Source organism: Lepus europaeus, chromosome 12, assembly GCF_033115175.1.
Source record: "Lepus europaeus isolate LE1 chromosome 12, mLepTim1.pri, whole genome shotgun sequence".
NCBI lineage: Eukaryota > Metazoa > Chordata > Mammalia > Lagomorpha > Leporidae > Lepus > Lepus europaeus.
In genome coordinates this window covers 68484769-68510911 of record NC_084838.1, presented here as the reverse complement: position 1 = coordinate 68510911, position 26143 = coordinate 68484769, and the positions used below count along the sequence as shown (strand labels likewise).

Here is a 26143-nt window from a genome sequence, read left to right as displayed (position 1 = left end):
GCTGGCTTCTGCTTGGTCCAGCCCCAGCTGTTGCAGCCATTTGGGGACTGAACAAGTAGATGGAAGATCTCTCTCTCTCTCTCTCTCTCTCTCTCTATATATATATATATATATATATATATATATATATCTGGTTTCAAATAATAAATTAAAAAAAAAGAAATTGCAATGTCTTGTTTGGTCCATTATCACATCAGCACGTTTGTATATTTTTCTTGTCAAAAAATAAGAAAATTCAAAACATGTTAATGCTAAAAATGAAACCTTATAAAGTGAGATTTCTAGTTTGCATTTTAATTTTAAAAGGGGAACTCTAAAGGCTTCCATAGCCCTGGCAACTCATGACTAGAGCCTAGGGAGATTACTGACGCCATGAACAGGAGTGTCAAATTGTTAAATCAGCAACAGGAGTCACTGTGTACTTACACCCCATGTGGGATCTGTCCCTAATGTGTCGTCTAAAGCCAAGTGATGCTATAACTAGTACTGAAACAGTATTTTTATACTTTGCGTTTCTGTGTGGGCACAAACTGATGAGGTCTTTACTAATTATATACTGAAGTGATCTTCTGTATATAAAGAGAATTGGAAATGAAAAAAAAAAACAACAACCTGGTGTTAAAATGGAAATGGCATAGAAAATTAATTAATTTGAAAAAAAAAATTATGTAGGATCTCTGTCTTTAATGTGCTGTACATTGCTATTTAATGCTATAATTAGTAATCCAATGGTAGTTTTTTCACTTTATGTTGCTATATGGGCAAAATGTTGAAATCTTTACCTAATATATACTAAACTGATCTTCTGTATACAAAAAAAAAAAAAAAAAAAAGTCCTAAGTGCCAAGAGAACTATGGAAAAATGTCATGAGTATTCAAAAATGATATAAAATTGGATGGATAGTCATTTCTGAAACCAGGTAGGGAGTTGAAATTTATCTCCTGTTAGAAGCAAAAATGGTGTCTTTACATTGATTATGTTTGTGTGTGTGTAAATGTGTTATATCAGAAGGAAGAAACTCAAAGGCAATACCTTCACTGAGAAAAAGAACAGCAAAGTGCAGTGTGTGAGATACAATTAGGGAAGTACTCGAGTATTGTTATATAACCCTTGAAGGGATTTTAGAATACTGATGTCATCAATCATGGGATATTCAGATAAATGTGGAAGTTTATCCTCTTGGAAGTGGAGGGGAGTAACACCTAAAGCTGCTGCCTCTGAAACTGGGAAACTGGCATCCCGTTTAAGTGCCAGTTCAAGCCCCAGCTGCTCCACTTCTGTTCCAACTCCCTGCTAATGTTCCTGGGAAAGCAGGTCTCTCCCTTTGTGTAACATTGTCTTTCAAAGAAATAAAATAAATCTTTTTCAAAAAAATAGAAGTGGGGGGTGAAGATATTTATTTTAAAAAGAGATGACTCATGTCATTTTCCCCTTTTAAAATTAAAATGCAAACTAGAAATCTCACTTTATAAGGTTTCATTTTTAGCATTAACATGTTTTGAAAAATTTCTCTCTCTTCTGCCAAATTGCTGGTCTGATTCCCTTATTATAACAAGTTCAAAATAGCCTTGGCATTTCTCATTTGGTTGTTTCTAATTTATTTCCACATTTGTTAAACGAAAATCTATTAAAATCACTCTAAAGATGAAAAAATAACTCATATAAGCTAGGAATTGACAGAGCCAGAAATGGCCAAGGGAGAGCTTTGTCATGGGCTGAGGAGCCCACAGGCAGAGCCTGATGATGGACATCACCAAAGCAACAGCTGGAGAGCAGCTGTCCCATACTAGGTGCCTTTGGTGTGTCAGTTCAGGGAAGTGCCCAACCTGACTGGAGTGACAAAGTTACTAGTGACTCCTGGTAATTGCACTCCATTTACCATTCAGTAAAAATCACTCTGACCAATACACATCAGAACACTCAAGAGTCATTCCGGGGGCCAGCGCTGTGGCGTATCGGGTAAATCTGCCACCTACAGTGCTAGCATCACATATGGGTCCCAGTTCAAGTCCCGGCTGCTCCACTTCTGATCCAGCTCATAGAAAGCAATGGAAGGTGGCCCAAAACCTTGGGCCCCTGCACCCACATGGGAGACCGGGAAGAGGCTCCTGGGTCCTGGCTTCAGATCAGCATAGCTCCAGCCTTTTCGGGCAGCTGGGGAGTGAACCAGTGGATGGAAGAACTCTCTCTCTCTCTCTCTCTCTCTCTCTCTCTGCCTCTCCTTCTCTCTGTGTAACTCTGACTTTCAAATAAATAAATAAATCTTTAAACAAACAAACAAAAAAGAGTCATTCTGACAGCTCAGCTCTTTAGCTCTGGCTGAATAATTTAACATTCGGTGGTTTAGTTTCTCTTCCCTCTTCCAAAACATGCTAATGATAAGCAATGTGCAATTTTGTGTAAACTTTAATCCCTGCAGCTTCTGCAAGATTGGTTCAATCTAGGTCAGTCTGGTTTTATTCAGATGACTTTGCTGAAAAGACTGCACAGGTAGGCATACACATCTAAAAGTGATTGACTAGTTTTGTTAATTGTATTAATTACAAAATTAAAGTGTTGTAGAAAACCCAGAAAATGCAAAGTAATGATTAGAAAGCTAGTCATCAGAACAACACCATTCAGAGAAATCAATACCCAGTCATGTGTGTAGGTAGATATGTAAGAATTTCCCTTGAACAGGATGAAACAAGATTTTGATCTGAGTAACTTTCCTTGTTTCTCTACACAATGACTTACAGGGAGATCAATTGATAAAGTGTATTTTCAAAGCACCTCCCGAAGTATCTAAAATAAAGTGGGGAGCAGCCTTCATGACCGAAAAATCCACTGTACTTTCCAATTCTCCTGGGGCCATTCTGTCCTGTACATGCTCATCCTTCTGCCTATAGCCAACCTCCCATAGCCTGTCCAGTAGAGCATCACTGCTAATCCCTCAATAATCAGCCTTACTAGAGTTCTTCCATGACCCCATCCACCATTCCGGTGGTGGGGATCTGAGTGTTCCCACACCTGAGCCCTTAGCACACTGCTGCATTTGCACTGGGGTGACTGGCATACGGCAGTGATTCTAGTATGACGAGGTCTGTGCACAGCTGTAAACTACAGACTTTAGAAGAGTCAGGATAGGAGTTTCTATTTTGTATATTCACTGCCTTACAGAGGACCTCATGTAGACCGTGGAGCTGGACCACCAGGGTTTGCATTTTCCAGCACTTACTAGCTGTGCACTTGTGGGAAATTTATGCATTCTCGGTATACCATGGTTTATTCCCTTCTAAAGTGAAGATGATAATAGAACTTAGTTTGTAGGGCTGTGATAAGAATTAAATAAGTTGGGGCCAGTGCTGTGGTGCAGCAGGTTAAAGTCCTGGCCTGCAGCGCTGGTATCCCATGTAGGCATTGATTCAAGTCCTGGCTGCTCCTCTTCCAATCCAGCTCTCTGCTATGGACTGGGAAAGCAGTAGAAGATGATCCAAGTCCCTGGGTTCCTGCACCCATGTGGGAGACCCGCAAGAAGCTCCTAGCTCCTGGCTTCAGATAGACGCAGCTCCGGCTGTTGCAGCCATGTGGGGAGTGAATCAGCGGATGGAGACCTCTCTCTCTGTCTCTACCTCTCTCTGTAACTCTGTCTTTCAAATAAATAAAATAAATCTTTTAAAAAAAGTATAAATAAGTTATTATATGAGGGGCCAGCATTGTGGCATGGTGGGTAAAGATGCTGCCTTCAGTGCCGGCATCCCATATAGGCATTTGAGACCCAGCAGCTCCACTTCTGATCCACCTCTCTGCTATGGCCTGGGAAAACAGAAGATGGCTCAAGGTCCTTAGACCCCTGCACCCTCATGGGAGACCCAGAAGAAGCTCCTGGCTTTGGATAGGCACAGCTCCAGCTGTTGCAGCCATCTGGGGAGTGAAACAGCAGATGGAAGACCTCTCTCTCTCTGCCTCTCCTCTCCTCAACTCTTTCAAATAAATAAAAGATAAATATTTTTTAAAAATAGTAAGTTGTATATGAAAAGCACTTTAAAAAGTGCTTTGAACATGGTAAACACTAGGAAATGTTTAAGATTATGCAGTTATGTATAAGAACTACCCCAAGTATCTCCAAGTTGCTTAGAACTTTCACTACTTTTTTACCTAGTAATGAGGGCATATGACTCACATTAGTTCTCCTTATAAGTTATACATGGCAAATACATACTTGGTCTAGAATTTTCTCTGACTACAACAGAACAAAGGCACTCACATGAAACCAAGTATGGATAATGCTGCTTCATTTTTAAAAGGAAATGCTAGGGCCGGCACTATGCTATAGAAGGTTAAGCCTCCGCCTGCAGTGCTGGCACCCAATATGGGCACTGGTTCAAGTCCCAGCTGCTCCACTTCCAATCCAGGTCCCTGCTGATGCACCTGGAAAAGGAGTAGAGGATGGCCCAAGTACTTGGGCCCCTGTACCCGTGTGGGAGACTCAGAGGAAGCTCCTGGCTCCTGGCTTCAGCCTGGCCCAGCCCTGACCATTATAGCCATTTGTGGAGTGAACCAGCAGATACAAGATTTCTCTTTCTCTCTCTAACCCCCCTTCTCTTTCTGCATCTGCTTTTCAAATAGATAAATAATCTTTTTAAAAAAGGAAATGCTACTGTTACAGGTGGTCCAACTCAGACTCCAAGGACCAGAATATGAGGAGTCAGACAGGTCAGTAAGCAGTTGGGTTGGTCCTGGTGGGAAAATAATAAAAAGGGAGTCCCTCTAAGAGGGTGCAAAATGCTTGCCTCTCCCAGAAGTTATCTTTAGCAAGATCAAAGTGCCTATCCCTCTCCTTGGGAGCTTCCAGTTTTATCAGGAGAATAGCAAGGGAGTGGCAATTCCACCCTTTCAGTTCAGTTTACTGTGAAAACTGTAAGTCACCAATCCCACCCTTCTCATGGCTTTTGTCTTATCATGAGCAAGCTAGACAGGACAGACAAGATTACAGATCCAGTCTTTTGAATCTGGCCTTTTGATGGGTTTTGTCTCTGCCTTCTGATTGTTAACTGCTCTTCTGTTTTTTTAAGTGTGCTTAAAAGACTCAGACCCAAACAGTTCAAGAGGTCTGCTTCTCTTGGAGTTCCCCTCTTCTGATCTCTTTTGACTTAAATAAATCTTGTTTTTCTTAATGCATTGTCTCCATGAATATTATTCTTTCATGTGAGACAGAACCCAGGTAGTCTTCCTCCACCAGCATTTTGCCCCTAACAGTGCTAGTAGAGGTTACATGTATCAATATGTTGCCCCTGAATGCCATGGCATGAAACATTCATGCTTTGCCAATGCATTATTCCCTCTCTCCATCCACTTATGGCCCCTCCTCTCCACCACTGCCACCCCAGCTCACTATTCCAAGAGGCGGGCTTTGTTGGAGATAGGGTCCATTTCAGGGCAAGGGAGTACTCCTGACTCTGCGATATTTTCTCTAATTCACCTCAGGACTAACCAGATGGAACCAGACCAAAATCTCACAGAAGCTGCTAGGTTTAAACTTTATACTCAGGTTGCAAATTACTTATCAGGAGTCTACTTCTGAAAAGAGAAAGAGGAGAAATGGAATTCCTTGATGTTCAAATTATTCAACTGGAAACAAGTAGCTGAACTGAAAACAGACAGACAACTCTAACACATTTCCCAGCTCTAATGCTCTTAAGAAAACAACTTATTTAAAGTATATTTTAAAAAGAACCTAAATATTTTCTGACTTTAAAAAGTCGCAGGAGGCATTCACTTGCTTAAATATTGACCTAAGGCTTGTTTTATTTATTTATTTTCTCCTTTTTTCCTCCCAAAAGATTCATTTATTTACTTATTTGGAAGTCATAATTACAGAGAGAGAGAGAGAGAGAGAGAGAGAGAGAGAAATAGAGAGATCTTTCATCCACTGGTTTATTCCTAAAATGGCCACAACAGCCAGCGTGGGTCAAACTGAAGCCAGGAGCCAGAAGCTTCCTCCAGGTCTCCCCTGTGGGTGAAGGGGCCCAAGCAGTTAGCCCATCTTCCTCTGCTCTCCCAGGCATATTAGCAGGAAGATGGATTGGAAGTGGAGCAGCTGGGACTCGAACTGGTGCCCATATAGGATGCTGCTGGCACTGTAGATGGTAGCTTAACCCACTGTGAAACAGTGCCAGCCCCTATTTATTTTCTTTATGTTTTAATTTTCATCAGCCAGAGAGGGGGCAAGAGGAAGAAAATTTAATACCCCAGGGGTGTATATTTTTAAATCAAGCCTGAGATTGGTTTGGGCATTGTAACAGTAGGTTAAGCTTCAGTTTAACACATGTACCCCATGTTGGAGTACCTGGTTTGTGTCCTAGCTACTCTGTTTCCAAACCAGCAATCTTGCTAATGCACACCTTGGGAAACAACAGATGATAGCCCACATGCTTAGGCCTCTGCCACCCATGTAGAACTGGATGAAGTTCCAGGTTCTGGCTTCAGTATGGCCCAGCCTGTGACTGTTGGCTGTTGTTGAGTATCTGAGGAGTGAACCAGCAGATGAAAAGTTTTCTCTCTCTGTTGCTCTTTCAAGTATATGAAAATAAAATAAATGTTTAAAACACAAAAACACATGCACACACACACACATCCCTTCACTCCTCACACACTCAATGAATCAGGGTTGATTTTCTAAAATTGAAATGGATATGGCTTCCAGCTATCTCTCCATCTCAATTAGGTGTATTCAGTAAAATGGCCATATTTTCTTCTATGAGCAACTTCCCTACCAGATTTGAAACAAGCAAGGAGAGGAGTCCTCAGCATAGCTTGAGGCAATGTCAGCCAACTGGTGTGAGACATGCTCAGTATCTCACATCAATACCTCAAGTCAAGCCTGTCATCTATATAAACTTTCTTTTTAAAAGGTTTCATATATTTCATAGATACAATTCTCATAAGATAGCCTACTTCCCTCCCTAATCCTCTTTCCTTTTTTTCCCCTTTAATTTTTGCAATAACAAAATTTCAATTGGCTTTATAATCACAGGCTTAACATATCACTATATATCCTTTCAGTCACAGAAACAGAGTCTCCTCACTTCAGAACTAAACACGAGAAATATTTTATGATAGAAATGAGGTAAACAGATCTGAAACTTACTTTTAAAAAACCCCTTCAGCTGTGCCTGTGCCCTTGATTGCAGATTCTTCCCTCACTCTAAGGAGGTTAAAACCCACACAAAAACATCTCTGGAAGGGCAATCTTCAGATCGTTAAAAACATTTTAAATATAAAATAGAATTCTAGCTGTATGTGAGCAAGGTAAGCTTTTTTAACCACTCATGAATCTTAATTATGTGTGAAAAAAAAATTCATCCCTAAAAATACTGCTTTCAGCAGGTAAGTAGTAAAATCTGGGTGTGAAGTGAAAGAACACTAATGCTACTGAACCTTGGGCCAGAGAGGCCAGCATGTGGGACCCTTCCATGTCTGTCACTTCCCAAAGCTGCATGACACCAGGCAATTCCTTTTGCCTTCCTGAGTCTGTCCTGACAACCTCTCCACGCAAAGGATGATAAAGCCAGCCCACAAGGTGTTTGAAACCTCCACATGTGTTTGAGCTGGGCTTTCCTGGGGGAAGCTGGTAGGCACTTCTGGAGCCCTCAGGTAAAGACTGAAAATGTGCTACTCTCTCCTAGGGTATCCCACTGCCTGCTCCAGGAACCAAATACCCCACTCTCCCCCAGCCTCTGAGATACCCATCCTTGTTTGATTTTCATCAACAGATTCCCAGTCCTGAGCAATCCTATCCCAGAACTGGACCACAGAAGGCAAACAGGCCAGAGCAAACTGAAGCAAAGGGAGCCCTTTCTGCCACTTACAAATAGGGTCTTCCATTTTCAAGGGTCTTTTCAAGCGGATGCTGGCGGGGACCGTCTTCTCGATCAGTTCATCAATGCTCTAAAATTGAAATGCAAGTCGGTGAACACTAAAGACAGAGGGAAGTGGCTAGTAGTAGTTAAGAGTCACCTCTGTGCTTTGCAACTACAAAGGCTTAGAAACCGCATTAAAATCGCCTAGTGGGGGGTTTCTTTTTAAAGAAAAAGAGAGAGAGAACGTTGAGTAATTCAGAAATCAGTTGGGGGAAAGAAAATCAGTGATTTGGTCCTACTGGGTTGGATTTCAGGCGACAACCGGAGATAACCGGATAAGTCCGCTCTACCCAGGAGGTCTTCCTCCTCCCTCCTAGACTATGGCTCATCCGCTGGACTACTTGGGTTGGGGAGGTTTACAAATACAGTTTTGAGGCAAGAGGATGAATGCAGGAAAAAGTAAGGTGGTGGGAGAAGGCACCGGGACCAAGAGTGCGAGCTCATGTCCACGACAGGGCCCGGACCCCGGGTGCGGGTCCCACGCCGAGTGCAGCAGAGTTTTGGGCGGGAGCCCCAAGGTCGCAAGGGCAGAATCTGGGAGGAACAGAAGGGAGGCCCCCAGAGGGGAAGGTGGAGGTCCTTACCGCCAGCCCCAGGGCCTGTAGCATCTCCCTCTTGTCTTTGTCCCCGGGGCCTATGTGCCTTTCAGCAAAGTCGTCGTGTCTGGGCAGGAGGCGCTCGAGGAGGCGTGAGGCCCCAGCCGCGCCGCTGTCCCCGCCGCCGCTACTGCTGTCCCGGCCCCGTGGTACCAAATGCGGCCTCGCGCCCGCAGGCAGACGGCGGCCGCCCCCGACTCCCGAACCCAGGCGCAGTCTCCATGTCCTGGCACAAGACTGCATGGCAGCGGCCACTGCTCCCGAGGATCAGCTGCTCTCTCGGTCCGGCTTCTGGACTCGGTCCCCCAATTGGCAGGTGAGTCAGGCCTGGAGTCACTTTCCGCTGGACTCAGAAGGATGGACTGTAGGAAACAATGAATGGGCAACCTGCACAGCCCGGCTACTCTCGCAAAGTTGTTGCTCCACCAGCGGCACCTGCTCCGCACACTTTAAGCGTCGCCCTGGAGGCGGGCGGTGGGATGGGGCCAGGAATCCCTTGGCCAATGAGAGTGGACAGGGGTGGGGTGGCGGGGCAGTCCCCGCCCCCTCCCCCTCTCCCTACGGCCGCCTCAGCCCCTCAGTGGAGCCCCGCTCCTCTCAGCCTGGAGCCTGGCAGTCACGCCTACTCCATCGCTGGCTGGTGCTGGGGGCTGGAGCACTGAGTGCACTCTGCCAGTGTGTAACGCTGCACCTACGTGGGATGAGGCTGGTCAGCTCTAAGTCTCTGGGCGAAGTTCCTGGGAGATTTAACCAACGTGGAAGATGATTCTCACAGGGATGCAACAAATTGTTAGTCTCGGTTTATCAATTTTAGGGTATCTTTCCCTGTTGTATCCCATGGAAACCGACAAAAACAGAATTGGTTTCTTTTATACTTCTGGGATTGTGGGCAAGTTACTCAACCTCTCTGAGCTTCGGTTTTCTCATCTTATAGAGCTGGAAGGATTTAAAAAAAAAAGATTTTATTTTATTTATTTGACAGGTAGTTACAGACAGTGAGAGGGAGAGGCAGAGAGAAAGGTCTTCCTGCCATTGGTTCACTCCCCAAATGACCACGACGGCTGCAGCTGCACCGATGCGAAGCCAGGAGCCAGGTGCCTCCTCCTGGTCTCCCCTGCGGGTGCAGGGCCCCAAACACCTAGGCCATCCTCCACTGCTTTCCCAGGCCACAGAAGAACGCTGGATTGAAAGAGGAGCAGCTGGGACTAGAACCAGCCTCCACATGGGATGCCAGCGCCGCAGGCAGAGGATTAACCAAGTGAGCCAAGGTGCCAGCCTCCCCAAAATACGATTATACATAGGGGCTGGCGCTGTGGCGTTCTAGATAAAGCCAACGCTTGAAATGCCGGCATCCCATATGGACACTGGTTCAAGTCTTGGCTGCTCCATTTCCGATCCAGTTCTCTAATATGACCTGGGAAAGCAGTAGAAGATGGCCCAAGTCCTTGGGCCCCTCCACCCACGTGGGAGACCTGGAAGAAACTCCTAGCTCCCGGCTTTGGGTCAGCGCAACTCTGGTTGTGGTCATTTGGGGAGTGAACCAGTGGATGGAAGATCTCTCTCTCTCTCTCTTTCTCTGCCTCTGCTTCTCTGTAACTCTGCCTTTCAAATAAATAAATGAATCTTTAAGACTTAATCTCTATCTATCTATATATGAGTGTATATAAGGAGGTTTCAAAAAATTCATGGGAAATTTGCATTGTCTTTTTATTATTATTTATTTGATAGGTAGAGTTATAGACAGTGAGAGAGAAAGACAGAGAGAAAGGTCTTCCTTCCATTGCTTCATTCCCCAAATGGCTGCAACGGCCGGCACTGCGCCAATCCAAAGCCAGGAGCCAGGTGCTTCTCCTGGTCTCCCATGCGGGTGCAGGGGCCCAAGCACTTGGGCCATCCTCCGCTGCCCTCCCGGGCCACAGCAGAGAGCTGGACTGGAAGAGGAGCAACTGGGACTAGAACCTGGTGCCCATATGAGATGCCGGCGCCATAGGCGGAGGATTAACCAAGTTAGCCACGAGCCAGCCCCGCATTGTTTTTTAATTCCATTTTCCGAAAACTTTTTGAAGCCTCCCTGTATGTGTATGTAAAAATATGCAAATGATACAAAGATGTTATACATGTTGCACTATTGTCTTAGTTGAAAATTAACTATCAAGACCTGGACTTTTTGTAAACCTAAGATCTTTAGTGGCCTCATGAAAATTTTAACTAGAGAATAGGCTTTAAAATTCCAGTTTATTTATTTTTTTTAATATGAGGAAGAGAGGACAGAAGTCATCAGAAAATTACTTGTACTTAGACTATGAAAAAATAGAACCTGTCCACTTTTGTTTCTCCTCCTGTAGCTCTCTCCTTCAATCATCTGAACACTCCAATTTCTGTAGCTGAGTGGCACAAACATGAGCCAGACGGAAGCAGGCATTTTGGCTAGTGATTAAGACACCTGCACCCAGCATGGAAGTGCCTGGGTTGGAATCTTAGCTGTCTCACAGCGGGTCTGATCGCCAGCTAAAATTCCTGACTCCAGATTCCTGTTCATGGGCGCTCTGGGAGGAAGTGATGACGGCTCAGGTAATTGGATTCCTGCCACCCACATGAGCATGGATTGAGTTCCTGGCTCCTGGCTCCAGCCTTGGGCCAGCCCTGGCTGTTGCAGGAATTTGAGGACAGAACTAGTGAATAAAAAAACAAACTTTCTGGGGCCGGCGCTGTGGCATAGTGAAAGCCATGGCCTGCAGTGCTGGCATCCCATATGGGTAATGGTTCAATTCCTGGCTGCTTCACTTCCAATCCAGCTCTCTGGTATGGCCTGGGAAAGCAGTAGAGGATGGCCCAAGTCCTTGGGCCCCTGCACTCACATTGGAAGACCCGGAAGAAGCTCCTGGCTCCTGACTTCAGATCAGCGCAGCTCTGGCCATTGCAGCCAACTGGTGAGTGAACCAGTGGACAGAAGACCTCTCTCTCTAGCTCTGTCTCTCTGTGCAACTCTGTCTTTCAAATAAATAAAATCAATCTTAAAAAAAAAAAAGGCAGAAGAAAATGGTGAATGAGAAAGACTGGACTGAATTCTCTGAAAAAGTTTTACCCATTTGAAATTGAAAGTATAGACTTCATAAATGTTGGAAGATTCCCTCAATGTTAGATGCCTGGGAAGGGGAGGCAATCTGCATCTATCCCTGTGTCCATCCATATTCTTTCTATGTATCACTGGGGCACAATGCCAAGGGGTTGGATTACCAGAGTCAACTGGTTCCACACTTGTGTGGAAGGCACACTTGTGTGAAAACTGGAAAAGGCAATAAAGGCAAGAAATTATTTCTTCCCTCTCTGACAAGAGCAGACAAATGCATGGGCTACAGCAAACATGATGTACTTCCTTCCCAGCCATTCACCTTGACAGAGTACAAAAGCTTTGTCCCTCAATGGAAACTATAGGGTATCAACACTCTAACCTATATTGCTATATATATAGTTTCCTAACCTATATTGCTGCGGGAAGAATGCACTACAGATAAAATTTAATTTTTGGTCTTGTGTATTGCCACATTTCCACACACATTAAATTCACAGCCTTATTCAGTCTCTTATGTGAATATCTGGAATAAATTAGAAACTTTCAGACTTGGAATAGGGACATTTTGGTATTTTGGGATGAATTTGCTTATCTTGAATCCCCAAATCCCACTGAGTCTTTCTTGCCAATTGAGCCAGTCCTTCTTCCCCTGCGATGTGACACAGTGGGTTAAGCCAATGCCTACAAAACTAGCATCTCAATATGTGCACCAGGGCTGGCTCTGTTGTGTAGCTGGTAAAGCTACCGCCTGCAGTCCAGGCATCCCATCCCATATGGGCAATGGGTTAAGTTCCGGCTACTCCAATTCCAATCCAGCTCTCTGCTATGGTCTGGGAAAGCAGTGGAAGATGGTCCAAGTTCTTAGGCCCCTGAACCCACGTGGGAGACCCAGAAGCTCCTGGCTCCTGGCTTCAGATTGGCACAGCTCCACCCATTGCAGCCATCTGGGGAGTGAACCAGCAGATGGAAGACCTCTCTCTCTCTGCTTCTCCTCTCTCTGTGTAACTCTTTCAAATAAATAAATAAATCTTTTTTAAAAAATCAAGCAATTAAAGTTGGTGTTGCTGATTGATTTAGTCTCTCAATCATTTTTATTAAAAAATAAAAACCATCTAGGGAAAGAAAAATGCAATAGTCTATTATTTATATTTTGGATTGTATTTTAAGATTTCAGGCAATGAGAACTATTATGATGGAATATACTCTACACTTTTAGCCTAACACAACCTTCTGCAAATGACCTCAACCCTATGTTATGGTCTCCTTCTGTGCTATTTATTTTGGATCCCAACAAACAATTTTGGCCCATTATAGATGAAATACATATTTGTAAGTAATACCATTATTTATTTATTTATTTATTTGACAGGCAGAGTGGACAGTGAGAGAGAGATAGAGAGAAAGGTCTTCCTTTTGCCATTGGTTCACCCTCCAATGGCCGCCGCGGTAGGCGCACTGCGGCCAGTGCACCGCGCTGATCCGATGGCAGGAGCCTGGTGCTTCTCCTGGTCTCCCGTGGGGTGCAGGGCCCAAGGACTTGGGCCATCCTCCACTGCACTCCCTGGCCACAGCAGAGAGCTGGCCTGGAAGAGGGGCAACCGGGACAGGATCGGTGCCCCGACCGGAACTAGAACCCGGTGTGCCGGCGCCGCAAGGCAGAGGATTAGCCTATTGAGCCACGGCGCCAGCCTATTTACTTATTTTTTGACAGGCAGAGTTAGACAGTGAGAGAGAGAGAGAGAGACAGAGAGAAAGGTCTTCCTTTATCGTTGGTTCACCCCCCAAATGGCCACTGCGGCTGGTGTGCTCACTGATCCGAAGCCAGGAGCCAGGTGCTTCCTCCTGGTCTCCCATGCAGTGCAGGGTTCAACCACTTGGGCCATCCTCCACTGAATTCCTGGGCCACAGCAGAGGAATGGACTGGAAGAGGAGTGACCGGGACAGAATCTGGCACCCCGATCGAGACTAGAACCCCGGGGTGCCAGCGCTGCAGGTGGAGGATTAGCCTATTGAGCCGCAGCGCTGGCCTGTAAGTAGTAGCATTTTGAAAAAAACAAAAGAGGAAAGCTAAAACAAACAAACAAACAAACAAACAAAACAGTATTGATGACCTTAGAAAGAGTATTTGTGGATGTAAAATGTCAATTGGTAGGGCCTAAGCCATCAGAAAAATGCTAAGAAGAAACTGGAAACAAATGAATAGGCAATTAAGGAAATTAATGGGTAATTGATGGAAATTCTTTGACATTATCAGGGACATTATTTATATCCTTGGAGCCTAGAGACAGGAAAGGAGCTGTATTAGAGAACTTCAAAAAGTTCATGGAGGTGTGGGCATGGTGACACAGCAGGTAAAGCCATACCTTCAGATGCCTTGATCCCGTATCTGAGTGCCTGGTTAAAATCCTGGCTACTCCATGCTTCTGATACAGCTTCTTGCTAAAGCACCTCAGAAGCAGTGAATGATGGCCCAATTTGGGTCCCTGGCACCCACATGGAGACCTGGATGGAGTTCCTAGTTCCTGGATTCAGCTTGTCCCAGCCCTAGCTATTGTAGACAATTGGGAAGTGAATTGGAAGATAGATTAAATGTGTAAGTGTATGTATGTGTATGTGTGTGTGTATCTGTCTCTCTTCTCTGTCACTCTGGCTTTCAAATAAATTTTTTTAATTTCATGGAAAAATGTAATTAAAAGGCAAGGTTATTTTTGGTGCAAAAAATGGAATCCATGCATAGTTTTTTTTCCACAATAAACATTTTCCATCAACTTTTTGAAGATCCTATGTATGTTTGGTGATGACTCTTATATCTCCCTAACAGAAATGTCTGATGTGCTAAGTTTTTGGCCTGGCATCGACAAGTTTCATTTGGATTTCCAGGCTCAGTTAAACACTTACTCCTGTTAAAGTCTCCATCTACCCAGTTGCTCCAGCCCAAATCCCAGAAGTCATCCATGATCCCTCTATAATTCCTTCAATTGGATTCATCAAGTGTTATTAATATTTACTTCAGAAATGTTTATTTATTTGAAAGGTAGTGTTACAGAGAGGCAGAGACAGAGTAACAGATAGAAAGAGGGACAGAGAGAGATAGAGAGAGATCTTCCATCCACTGGTTCACTCTCCAAAGGACCACGATGTCCAGAGCTGGGCTGATCCGAAGCCAGGAGCCAGGAGCTTCCTCTGGGTCTCCCACGTTGGTGCAGAGGCCCAAGCACTTGGGTCATCTTCCACTTACCTCCCAGGCACATAAGCAGGGAGTTGGATTGGAAGCGGAGTAGCTGGGACTCAAATTGGCATCCATGTAGGGTGCTGGTGCTACAAGTGGAGGCTTAACCAACTATACCACAGCACCAGTCCCCCCATCAATAGCTTTTCTTTTATATTAGCAATCATCCTTAGAAAATGCAATGGGTAAAAAAACTGCATGAAAATCAAGCAATATAATAATAAGATACTTAGGAATAATCAACTGTTCTCCTTGAATTTTATCCTTCTCTTTCAGTCAGTCCCTTCCTAAAACCTTCTGAAGTCTTTTCATTGCACATAGATTCACTTTCCTTTGAAAAAGGCCTAAAGATCTTGCATTCACCTCTTCTCTACTCATCTCTCCTTTTGCTGAGATGGGTTCCACTGCAGGCAAAGTGTCTTTCGCCCAAGTAACAGAAATGAGAATCTTCTCGGCTTCCCCACCTCAGGCTTGTGTTCCTCCTCTTGCATCTTACTGACAGTTTCCACTCCACAGTGTAAAGCTGTGATAGGGAGAAGGGTGGGCATCAAGGAGTTCTCATTGTACTTAGGCTGTGTTCAGTTGGTTTCTATCTAGGTAGGTAGCTGTTTAAAGCTCTTAGGACTTGTTTGAGTGGACAGAAGAAACTTCCACTGAAAACACTCAACAGAACTTCCTATGTGTCAGATAATAGAATTTTCTCTCATTACTGAACCATCCTCAGCTGGCATTTTATGGTACCTATCATCATTTCAAGTGCTTTGTTGGGTGCCTTCTTTTCATGCTTGGAACTACATTGACTTATGAGCCACGTTCATGTATTCTTTGTACCAACAAGCTCAGGAAATTCAAGAGGATGCCTACATTGGAAGAAATTTTCTTTAATCTGAAGCTAAAGCAGCAGCTGATTGGAATGTGTCATTTATATTATCTAGGCATAATTCAAAGTAAACTCCACTCTGTCTCCCAAGTGGTCTTGCTGAAACCTTTTCCATTAAAGTTGAGTGAAAGGGCAGGTATATTGCTCCCTAAAGGAATCTTCCTGAGAAAACTCTTAAATCTTCTCCTTCCAAGACTTACATAGTTTCAATGTATCAGAGATATCTAATCTGAATTCCTGCAAGAAGGTCTGTCTCAGAATTCACTTTGGGATCTAATTTCTCTTATATTCTCTCATTCTAATTTAAAAAAAAACATATATATATATATATCATCTTATCTAAAAAAAGTAATGACTTTAACACACTGATTTTAAAATAGATTTATCCAACTGAACACTGAGAGAGTATTTCAGTATATAGAGATTCGTATAAATGACCCATATCAAAAAGCTTTTTAATGACAACCAAAATATTTAATGTTCTTATAAATGTGTACTATCAAGGTTAGGTGAAAAATTCTACAACTATGGTAGGTTACATATTCCCTGCAGATTCATTTTCATCTTATGCATAGTAAAACCTACATCTCCAGGAAAGGATAGATATCTATATTTTTCTCTGTTGTTGTTGTTGTTAAAGACTGATTTATTCATTTGAAAGTCAGAGTTGCAGAGAGGAAGATTCAGAGAAAGAGACGTCTTCCATCTGCTGGTTCACTCCCCAGACAACCACAATGGCCAGGATGAAACAGGCCAAAGTCAGCAGCCAGGAGCTTCATTTGGGTCTCCCACATGGTGGTAGGGGCCCTAACACATGGGCCATCTTCCATTCTTTTCCCAGGCCATCAGCAGGAAGCTGAATAGGAAGTGGAGCAGCCAGGACAAGAAGCAGTGCCCACATAGGATGCTGGCATCACCACAACACCAGCTGCTGCATGTTGTTCTTTTACAAGAAGTGACATTTATTTGGGAAGAAGTTTTCTAAAGGGAAGCTCCAATTAAAACTATCAACTAGAGTGCTTCCGTGATAAGTTTAAAACATGCTGCTGAGGCCGGCGCCGCGGCTCACTGGGCTAATCCTCCGCCTTGCGGCGCCGGCACACCAGGTTCTAGTCCTGGTTGGGGCACCGATCCTGTCCCGGTTGCCCCTCTTCCAGGCCAGCTCTCTGCTATGGCCCGGGAATGCAGTGGAGGATGGCCCAAGTCCTTGGGCCCTGCACCCCATGGGAGACCAGGATAGGCACCTGGCTCCTGCCATCGGATCAGCGCGGTGCACTGGCCGCAGCGCGCCTACCACGGCAGCCATTGGAGGGTGAACCAACGGCAAAAGGAAGACCTTTCTCTCTGTCTCTCTCTCACTGTCCACTCTGCCTGTCCAAAAAAAAAAAAACAAAAACAAAAACAAAAAAACATGCTGCTGGGGTTGGTGTTGCGGTGTAATGGGTAAAGGTGCCATCTGCAATGCCAGTATCCTTTATGGGCATTGTTTGGAGTTCTGGCTGCTCCACTTCTGATCCAGTTCCCTGCTAATGCACCTGGGAAAGCAGCAGAAGATGGCCCAAATACCTGGGTCCCTGCCCCCATGTGGGAGATGAAGCTCTTGGTTCCTGGCTTCATCATGGCACAGCCCTGGCCATTGCAGCTACTTGGGAAGTGAACCAGCACATGGAAGACTGATCTCTCTCTCTTTCTCTCTCTCCCTGAAACTCTGCCTTTCAAATAAATAAACATAAAAGAAAAAATACTACTAATAATCATGTGCTCTATACTTAGAATTTACATTGTTGTAGTTGTTTTTAAGAGCCTGGAAAAATACAGTAAAACTTGTGATTAAAGTCTCAGCAGAGGGGCCACGCTGTGGTGAAGCAGATAAAGCTGCTGCATGCAGCACCGATATCCCGTTTGGGTGCTGGTTCAAGTCCAGGCTGCTCCACTTCTGATCCATCTCTTGGGTATGGCCTGGGAAAACAGTAAAAGATGATCCAAATTCTTGGGCCCATACACCCACATGGGCGACCCGGAAGAAGCTCCTGGCTCCTGGCTTCGGATCGGCACACTTATGGCCATTTCGGCCAATTGGGGAGTGAATCATCGGATTGAAGACCTCTCTCTCTGCCTCTGCCTCTCTGTAACCCTGCTTTTCAAATAAATAAATAAATCTTTAAAAAAAAATCTCGGCAGAAAACCTTGTAATTTAGCATAACATTGTTTTATTAATCTCTTATCCTGCTTGGCCCCAGCTTATTAAGAACATGCATATATTTTAAACTTATATTACTAAGTAAAAGAAATCAGTCTAAAAATAGTAGGATTGGTTAACCCAGCATAGCAGTTAAGAGGCCTTGGGAGTCCAGCATTGTGGTGCAGTGGATTAAGCCGCTGTTTGCAACACTGGCATCCCATATCTGAGTATTGATTGGAGTCCTGGTTGCTCTGCTTCATACCTAGCTCACTGCTAAAATACCTGGAAAGGCAGCAGCAGATGGGTCCTGACACCCATGTGGGGGACCAGGATTGAGTTCCAGCGTCCTGGCTTCAGCCCAGCTCAGCCCAAACCATTGTAGCCATTTGGGGAGTGAACTAAGGATGAAAAATCTGTGTCTCCACTCCCTCCCCATCACTATGCCTTTTAAATCAATCAATCAATCAATCTCTTTAAAAATAACCAACATCCTAAATGAGTTGTGAGACAAATCTGAAAATAAACAAATAGACACACAATATATATATTTAACATTGCCTGGAAATTGAAACTTCAAATTTCATTAAGAAGTATAAAGTATTGGATAGCAGAAGTAAAAATGCATTATTTGTAGGATAGGCATTGTGGCATGATGAGTTAAGTTGCTGCTTGGTATGCCTGTATCCAAATTGGAGTGCATGGTTGTATCTGTGATACTCTGCTTTCAATCCATCTTTATGCAAAATGATCCTGGGTGGTAGCAGATGATGGCTCAAGTACTTGGGTCCCTACGACACAAGTGAGAGACCTGGTTAGAATTCTGGGTTCCTGGCTTCAGTCTGACACAGCCCTGGCTATTGTGGGCATTTGGAGAGTAAACCAGTAGATGGCAGCTTCCCCACATACCCTGCCATCACTCTGCCTTTCAAATTAATAAAACTAAATAAATAAGCTTTAAAAAAATCATGTGCAGGGGCCTGCACTGTAGCATAGCAGGTAAAGTTGCTGCCTGCAGTGCCAGCATCCCATATGAGGGCTGGTTCGAGTCCTGGCCGCTCCACTTCCAATCTAGCTCTCTGCTATGGCCTAGGAAAATAGCAAAAAATGGTTCAAGTCCTTGGGCCCCTGTACCCATGTGGGAAACCCAGAAGAAGCTCCTGGTTCCTGGCTACGGATAGGCCCAGCTCCGCCGTTGCAGCCATTTGGGGAGTGAACCGCAGATGGAAGACCTCTCTCCCTCTTGCTCTCTCTCTGGCTCTCTGAACCTCTGCCTTTCAAATAAATAAATAAAACTTCAAAAAAATTTCATGTGCAAAAATTTATTTGTAAAAATCAAAACAATCAACATGCAATTCAAACTAGTAAGATTCATAAGACAGCTAATAAATGTTTCCATAGCTTTTCTTTTACATTAGCAATCAATTCTCAGAAAATGCAATGGGGGGGATACTACATGAAAAATAAGCAATATAATAAAATACTTGGGAATAATCTTAACACTAAGTATTCAAGATTTATACTATAAAATATTACTAAGAGATATTAAATAAAGCTTAATGAATATTGAAACATGATAATCTTGTAAGGAAAGCCTGTAAGTGGTAAAAAATCACACTTTGGCATAAAAAAAAAGTATAGACTTAATTTAAGTCTAGTACAAATCTAACAGCAATTTTTTAAACTATAAAATAGATTTAAATTTTATCGAAAATAATAAATAAGAATTCTTTTAAATCACTACTTACAGTAGCTTTATTTTCCTTGATATTTTATTTAACATAATTTCAAAGTGGGTCTGTGCTCTAAGATGAGCAAGAGAACTCATGTCCTAAATTTCATCAAGAGATTTTTTTTCAGCCTGTTCCTCTGGGCAGGGCATTGGGTTTTAGGGCCCCCAGTGTTGATACCTAACACTTTACACCTTGAGCTTTTATCCACAGTTATAGAAAGAAGAGATAACATCAACACATAAGAATCAAAAATTGTATTAGGATATCATTAAGTTCTTTGTTATACACAGCCCATCTTTGCAGGGTTGTAATGGTAATTAGTAAATTTTCCCCTTTCCTGGTTCAGTGTTGTTTTTTAAAAGGCAAAATGTCAGAATATGTGAAAATGCTCTACTTATTTCTCCTAATACACTGAAGATAGCAGAAGTTTGAAGATTTTTAATTCTTCATGAGTCCACTCTGGGATAATTATTGAACAGACCTACTGATGAGGTCTATTCACTATACTAAATCCAAGTTTGATGACCATCATCAAACTGATATCTGCAATTAAACCTGCAGGCATAAATTTTCCATAGTGGTAGACTCTCATTTCCATAATGCCAGGCAAGGTCCCAGAGGTAGTAAGGAAAACAGAATTGTTCCTCAGATTGTGAGATGGCTGATAGGCGCCCAGGCCTGCTAAGGCCCTAAAGAGGAATCCCACAGCCAAGGGTGGCATAGTACCCGATTTTGCATAGGCAATGATCCCACTGCTACCTACGCAGACAAAGCCCAAATAATGTAAAGTTGCTAGTGGGCTTGTGTTGTTCTGCACTGCTCTCTTTTTACACTATTCAGGCAGAAGACTACACCAGGCCTGAAAAGTATGGATGTTCATATTTCAGGATCAGGTGGTCCAATTAGGATGACATCTAGTGGAGACTGGCAATGGCAGAATGGGTGTAGAGAAATAATCACATGATAAACCAGGTAGCAGAGCTAGGATTTTCTTTTTTTTGACATAAAATGTTATGAGGGTTGGGGCTAGTGTTGTGACACAGTGGGTTAAGCTGTAGTCTTGTGACACCAACATCCTCTATGGGCACCAGTTTATGTCTTGGATGCTTCATTTTTGATCCAGCTCCTGTTAATGTGCCCAGAAAGGTAGCAGAAGTTGGCCCAAGTGCTTGGGCCCCTGCTACCCACATGGGAGAATCAGATGGGGTTCCAGGGTCCTGGCTTTGGCCTGGCCCATCTCCAGCTACTGCAGCCATGTGGGGACTGAAACAGTCTTTCTCTGACTTTCCCTCTTTCTAATTCTGTATTTCAAACAAATAAATCATTTTTTTAAAAAAGTTATGAGGGTAAGGCTTTAAAAACAGTAGGTATAAAAAATAAGACTGGGTATTATATGACATTATGGATTTTCTGTTATTATCCCAGCTGTAACAAGGGTAACAAGTGATAATGTTCTTATACTTAAGAGATATCTCCTATATCCTATGTAATATTTAGGAAGTTGTCATCTGAACATTTTCTGTTTTTCTCATATTCTTTTTAAGAAGTATTTATTCATGCCTTCATTTTGAGAGCAATAGTCAGAGAAATCTCCCATCTTTTGGTTCACTTCCCTAAAGGACCCAACAGCCAGAGCTGGGCCAGGACAAAGCCAGGAACCAGAACTCAATCCAGGTTTCCCATGTGAGTGGAAGGAACACAACTATTCAATCCATCATCTGCTGCCTCACAGGGTAAACGTTAGCACGAAGCTGGAATTGGGAACAAAAGGGACTTGAACCCAGGCATTCTGATATTGGATGCAAGTGTCCCAAGCAGCCAATCCCTTCTCAGTTACTGTGTGAACTATATGAGCTATTGCAGATAGAATAATTGCTGAAATTAAATTATATAAATGTTAGAGAGACATTTGAAAAGTACAGAAGTTATTTTATTTCACAGTGCTGGAGAGAAAGGAGTAATTTGTTTCTTTTATGCACTTGTGTCCACAAAGCCACTTTGGTTTTTTTGTTTGTTTGTTTGCATTTTAAATTTTTAAAAAAGATTTATTTATTTTATTTGAAAAGCAGATTTACCAAGAGCAGAGGCAGAGAGAGAGAACGAAAGAGGTCTTCCATCCGCTGGTTCACTCTCCAGATGGCCGCAAGGGCCAGAGGGGTGCCAATCTGAAGTCAGGAACCAGGAGCTCTCTCTGGGTCTCCCACATGGGTGCAGGGGCCCAAGGACTTGGGCCATCTTCCACTGCTATCCCAGGCCATAGCAGTAAGCTAGACTGTGGAGCACCTGGGATTCGAACCAGTGCCCATATGGGATGCCAGCACTGCAGGGGGCGGCTTTACCCGCTACGCCACGCCACAGCGCCGGCCCCACAATGTGTTTTGTAACAGAAAAGAAATCACACCGAAGACATTCATGCTCCAGCCAAGGGAGGTGGCTACCCCAAGTGAATGGCTGGTGAATTTGCAGTGAGAGAGGGAGCTAGAACTCAGCTTTCTGTCCAAAACCCCTGTGGTTGTGTCCCCACAGTTGTATTTGCCACTGATTATAGGTATATGCTGCAGTAAACCCATTAAATTTGCTCTACCTTTGTTTCCCAATGTAAATTAAAATAATTGAGTTATAAATAAATCTTCATTTTTGTCCCCTTCCTCCTATACTATACTACCAAAGTGTTCATCGTTGCAAGTCCAAATATTTAGAGAGATTGCTATTTTTATTTGCTTTCATCACAATTTCCTAACTAGAGTAAATCAATATGATGCAATGGGAACAAGAACTCTGTGGTTATTTGTTGAGTTGAAATTTTTTCATGAATGATCAGAGATCTAAAATGGCAAGAATCATTCACAAATTCTGAGAATATAATAAATTAGAGTAATGCCAGGTACAGGATAACAGATATGAGGGAAACTTGATAGGATATTTGGGAACTTTCACCATATTCTAAGTCCTAATACATACTTTTATTATTAAATAGCATGGATAAATATTTTTCAAATCATCAAAGTTGATTTGTTGCCATGTTGATTAGGTATTGAACTAGATGAAAAACCTCCCCAATCTCCTATAAAATCCAGATCAGGGTTGGACCACTCACACTCTGGTCTGAGCATCACACCTAGAGGGTTGAATTGTCCATCAGGAAGAAGCCAGCACAAGAGTAAGTTTTCATTCAGATTTCACAGAGAGCCACTTACAAACCTGCCCAAAACACATGTTCCATTCCCTCAAGAGCAAATTAGAAGAGCATTCACTGAAAGCACTCACAAAGCTCTCATTAAATAAATGTTGAAAAACATCAAAAAGAATTCCAAATTATTAGCTTAAGTAGAATATACCATGTCTCCAGCAAGCCTTGCCACCTGCCCAAGATTTGGAATTTTCCCAGGGGGTGAGCATCCAGGCTGAGCCTGTAGGTACAGGGTGGCTGGTGTCAGCTATGGGGAGAAGAGGCATATAAGTTTTACATAATTCAAGATCTTTCTTTCAGTGTATAGGAACATGTTTTCAAATGGTCTTTTTTTTTTTTTTTTTTTGACAGGCAGAGTGGATAGTGAGAGAGAGAGACAGAGAGAAAGGTCTTCATTTTTGCCGTTGGTTCACCCTCCAATGGCCGCTGCGGCCGGCGCATCTCGCTGAGCCGAAGCCAGGAGCCAGGTGCTTCTCCTGGTCTCCCATGCGGGTGCAGGGCCCAAGCACTTGGGCCATCCTCCACTGCCTTCCTGGGCCATAGCAGAGAGCTGGCCTGGAAGAGGGGCAACCGGGATAGAATCTGGCACCCCAACCGGGACTAGAACCCAGTGTGCCAGCGCCGCAAGGCGGAGGATTAGCCTGTTAAGCCATGGCGCCGGCCGTCAAATGGTCTTTTTATGAAAAGAAGTGATCATGGAGGATAAGGAACAATTCAGAGACTTCACAATGACTTAACAGACTAGTCTTTTTTTTTTTTTTTTTTTTTTTTTTTGGACAGGAAGAGTGGACAGTGAGAGAGAGACAGAGAGAAAGGTCTTCCTTTGCCGTTGGTTCACCCTCCAATGGCCGCCGCAGCTGGCACACCGCGCTGATCCGAAGGCAGGAGCCAGGTGCTTCTCCTGGTCTCCCATGGGGTGCAGGGCCCAAGGACTTGGGCCATCCTCCACTGCACTCCCGGGCCATAGCAGAGAGCTGGCCTGGAAGAGGAGCAACCGGGATAGAATCCAGTGCCCTAACCGGGACTAGAACTCAGTGTGCTGGCGCCGCAAGGCAGAGGATTAGCCTATTGAGCCACAGCGCCGGCTCAGACTAGTCTTGATAATGTGAATAAAATAAAAGTGGTCCTAGAAGTAAATTTTCTAGGTTAGCTGCTGAATATCTTGCTCAGGATTATATAACCAAGAAAATTATTTGGAAATATTATTATTATTATTATTATTATTTTGGACAGGCAGAGTTAGACAATGAGAGAGAGTGAGAGAGAGAGGTCTTCCTTTTTCCATTGGTTCACCCCCCAAGTGGCCACTATGGCTGGTGCACTGCACTGATCCGATGGCAGGAGCCAGGTGCTTCTCCTGGTCTCCCATGCAGGTGCAGGGCCCAAGCACTTGGGCCATCCTCCACTGCACTCCCTGGCCACAGCAGAGAGCTGGACTGGGAGAGGAGCAACCGGGACAGAATCCGGCACCCCGACTGGGACTAGAACCCAGGGTGCCGGCGCTGCAGGCGGAGGATTAGCCAAGTGAGCTGCAGCGCCAGCCCTGGAAATCTTATCTTTTAAAAGTATTTTGTTGTTGTTGCTTGTTTATTCAAGAGAGAGAGAGAGAGAGAGAGAGAGAGAGAGAGAGAGAGACTTCCATTCGCTGGTTCACTTCTAAAAACCCCCAAAAGCTGGGAGGGGTGAAGCCAAAGTCAGGAGCCAGTATCTCCATCCACGTCTCCAAGTAGGTGTTAGGGACCCAAACACATGAGCCATCACTGCCTCCCAGAGTATGCATTAGCAGGAAACTAGATCAGAAATGAATGGGGCCGGCGCGATGGTGCAGCAGGTTAATCCTCCACCTGCGGTGCTGGCATCCCATATAGGTGCCGGGTTCTAGTCCCGGTTGTTCCTCTTTCAGTTCAGCTCTCTGCTGTGGCCTGGGATGGTGGTGGAGGACGGCCTGGGTGCTTGGGCCCCTGCACCTGCGTGGGAGGAAGAAGCACCTGGCTCCTAGCTTCAGATCAGTGTAGCTCTGGCCGTTTCGGCCATTTGGGGAGTGAACCAACGGAGGAAAGACCTTTCTCTCTCACTGTCTGTAACTCTACTTGTCAAATAAATAAATAAAATCTTAAAAAAAAAAAAAGAAATGAAATGAAGACTCAAACCCAGGCACTCTAGTATGAGATATGGGCCTCTCAAGTAGTATTTCAACCACTGTACCACAACGCCTGCCCTAAGGAACTTACTTTTTAATAATTTTTAAATGCCCTATATAATTAATTCTTATGTGTGCCTCAAGTAACTCCCTTATTCATATGTATTTTATATCTTCTTCCATAATAATAGAAATATTTTCTATTACATGTTTAAGTCACCACACACATCTTTCCTCTTCTTTGGAGTCTGACAGGCTGTTAGTCTATTTCACAGTCAATATTTCTAAATAAAACACAAGAGAAGATCAAGAATCAAGAATTCTGTATGGCAGGGTGTAGAACTCTTGGTCTTGACCCGTTTATATTCCTGTACCTACATGCCACTGATACCAGAGTATTCTCCAGCCCCCTTCTTGGGAAGAGACAAGGGCAGGATGATGTTTCTACTGATGGTAAGTTTTTTAATTGAGGTAAAGTTGACATAACACAAATTAATCATCCTAAAGTGAACAATTCATCAACATCCAGTACATTCACAGTAGTATGCAACCACCACTTCTATCTATTCCAAAAACATTTTCTTCATCCCAAAGGAAAATCCATATCCATTGGCAGTTCCTCTTTCTCCTCTCTTCCCCCCCCCCCCAGTACTTTTCTGTGCACATGGTTTCTTGCTTAGTCACATTTCCCCTACAAAAATCCATGGAGATGAGCAGATTATGAAGTTGTCTCTTTGGCCTCAAGTGAGAGACCTGGATGCAGACCATGTTGAGAATATGATTACAGTGTGGTGCCCATGGAGTAAATATTTATGTTTATTTTATAACAAAATACAGAAATTGGGTTAAGAAGTTGAGTCATCATAGATTTAAACCCTTACCCATAGATGAGTCTGTAGACTTCCTCTGGCATTTCATGATGAAGACTGGTCCTCACAGCCACTTCTGCATGCTGAGGAGGCTCAGTTCTTTCAGCCTCTGTATTTATAGACAGGTCAAGGAGAAGGCAGTTTAGGTACCACTATAGTCAGCATAAAAAATAAATATGACTATGTATTTAAGTGCTAATAATCTAATAATTTACAAAAGGAGACATTAATCCATTAAGAAATAAAATGGGAGCTGTCTCTGTGGCGTAGGGGGTAAAGCCACCGCCTGCAGTGCCGGCATCCCATATGGGTGATGGTTCGAGTCCCGGCTGCTCCACTTCCGATCCAATTT

The 26143-nt window shown here is 43.8% G+C and overlaps 1 protein-coding gene across 2 annotated transcripts in view; it reads right to left on the bottom strand.

Moving 5' to 3' along the window:
* Positions 1-26143, bottom strand: part of GLDC (glycine decarboxylase) — a 133472-nt gene that overhangs the window by 87738 nt on the left and 19591 nt on the right. Inside the window, exons 1-2 of one of the 2 annotated variants that reach the window (XM_062208270.1) lie at positions 8487-8906; positions 7852-7930 (exon numbers count right to left, since the gene is read on the bottom strand). In XM_062208270.1, coding sequence (XP_062064254.1) covers positions 7852-7930; positions 8487-8741 — 334 coding nt within the window. In that variant the 5' untranslated portion in view covers positions 8742-8906. Of the gene's footprint in view, positions 1-7851; positions 7931-8486; positions 8907-25803; positions 25901-26143 lie in introns of those variants that run through there. The other variant, XM_062208271.1, reaches the window with a different exon arrangement.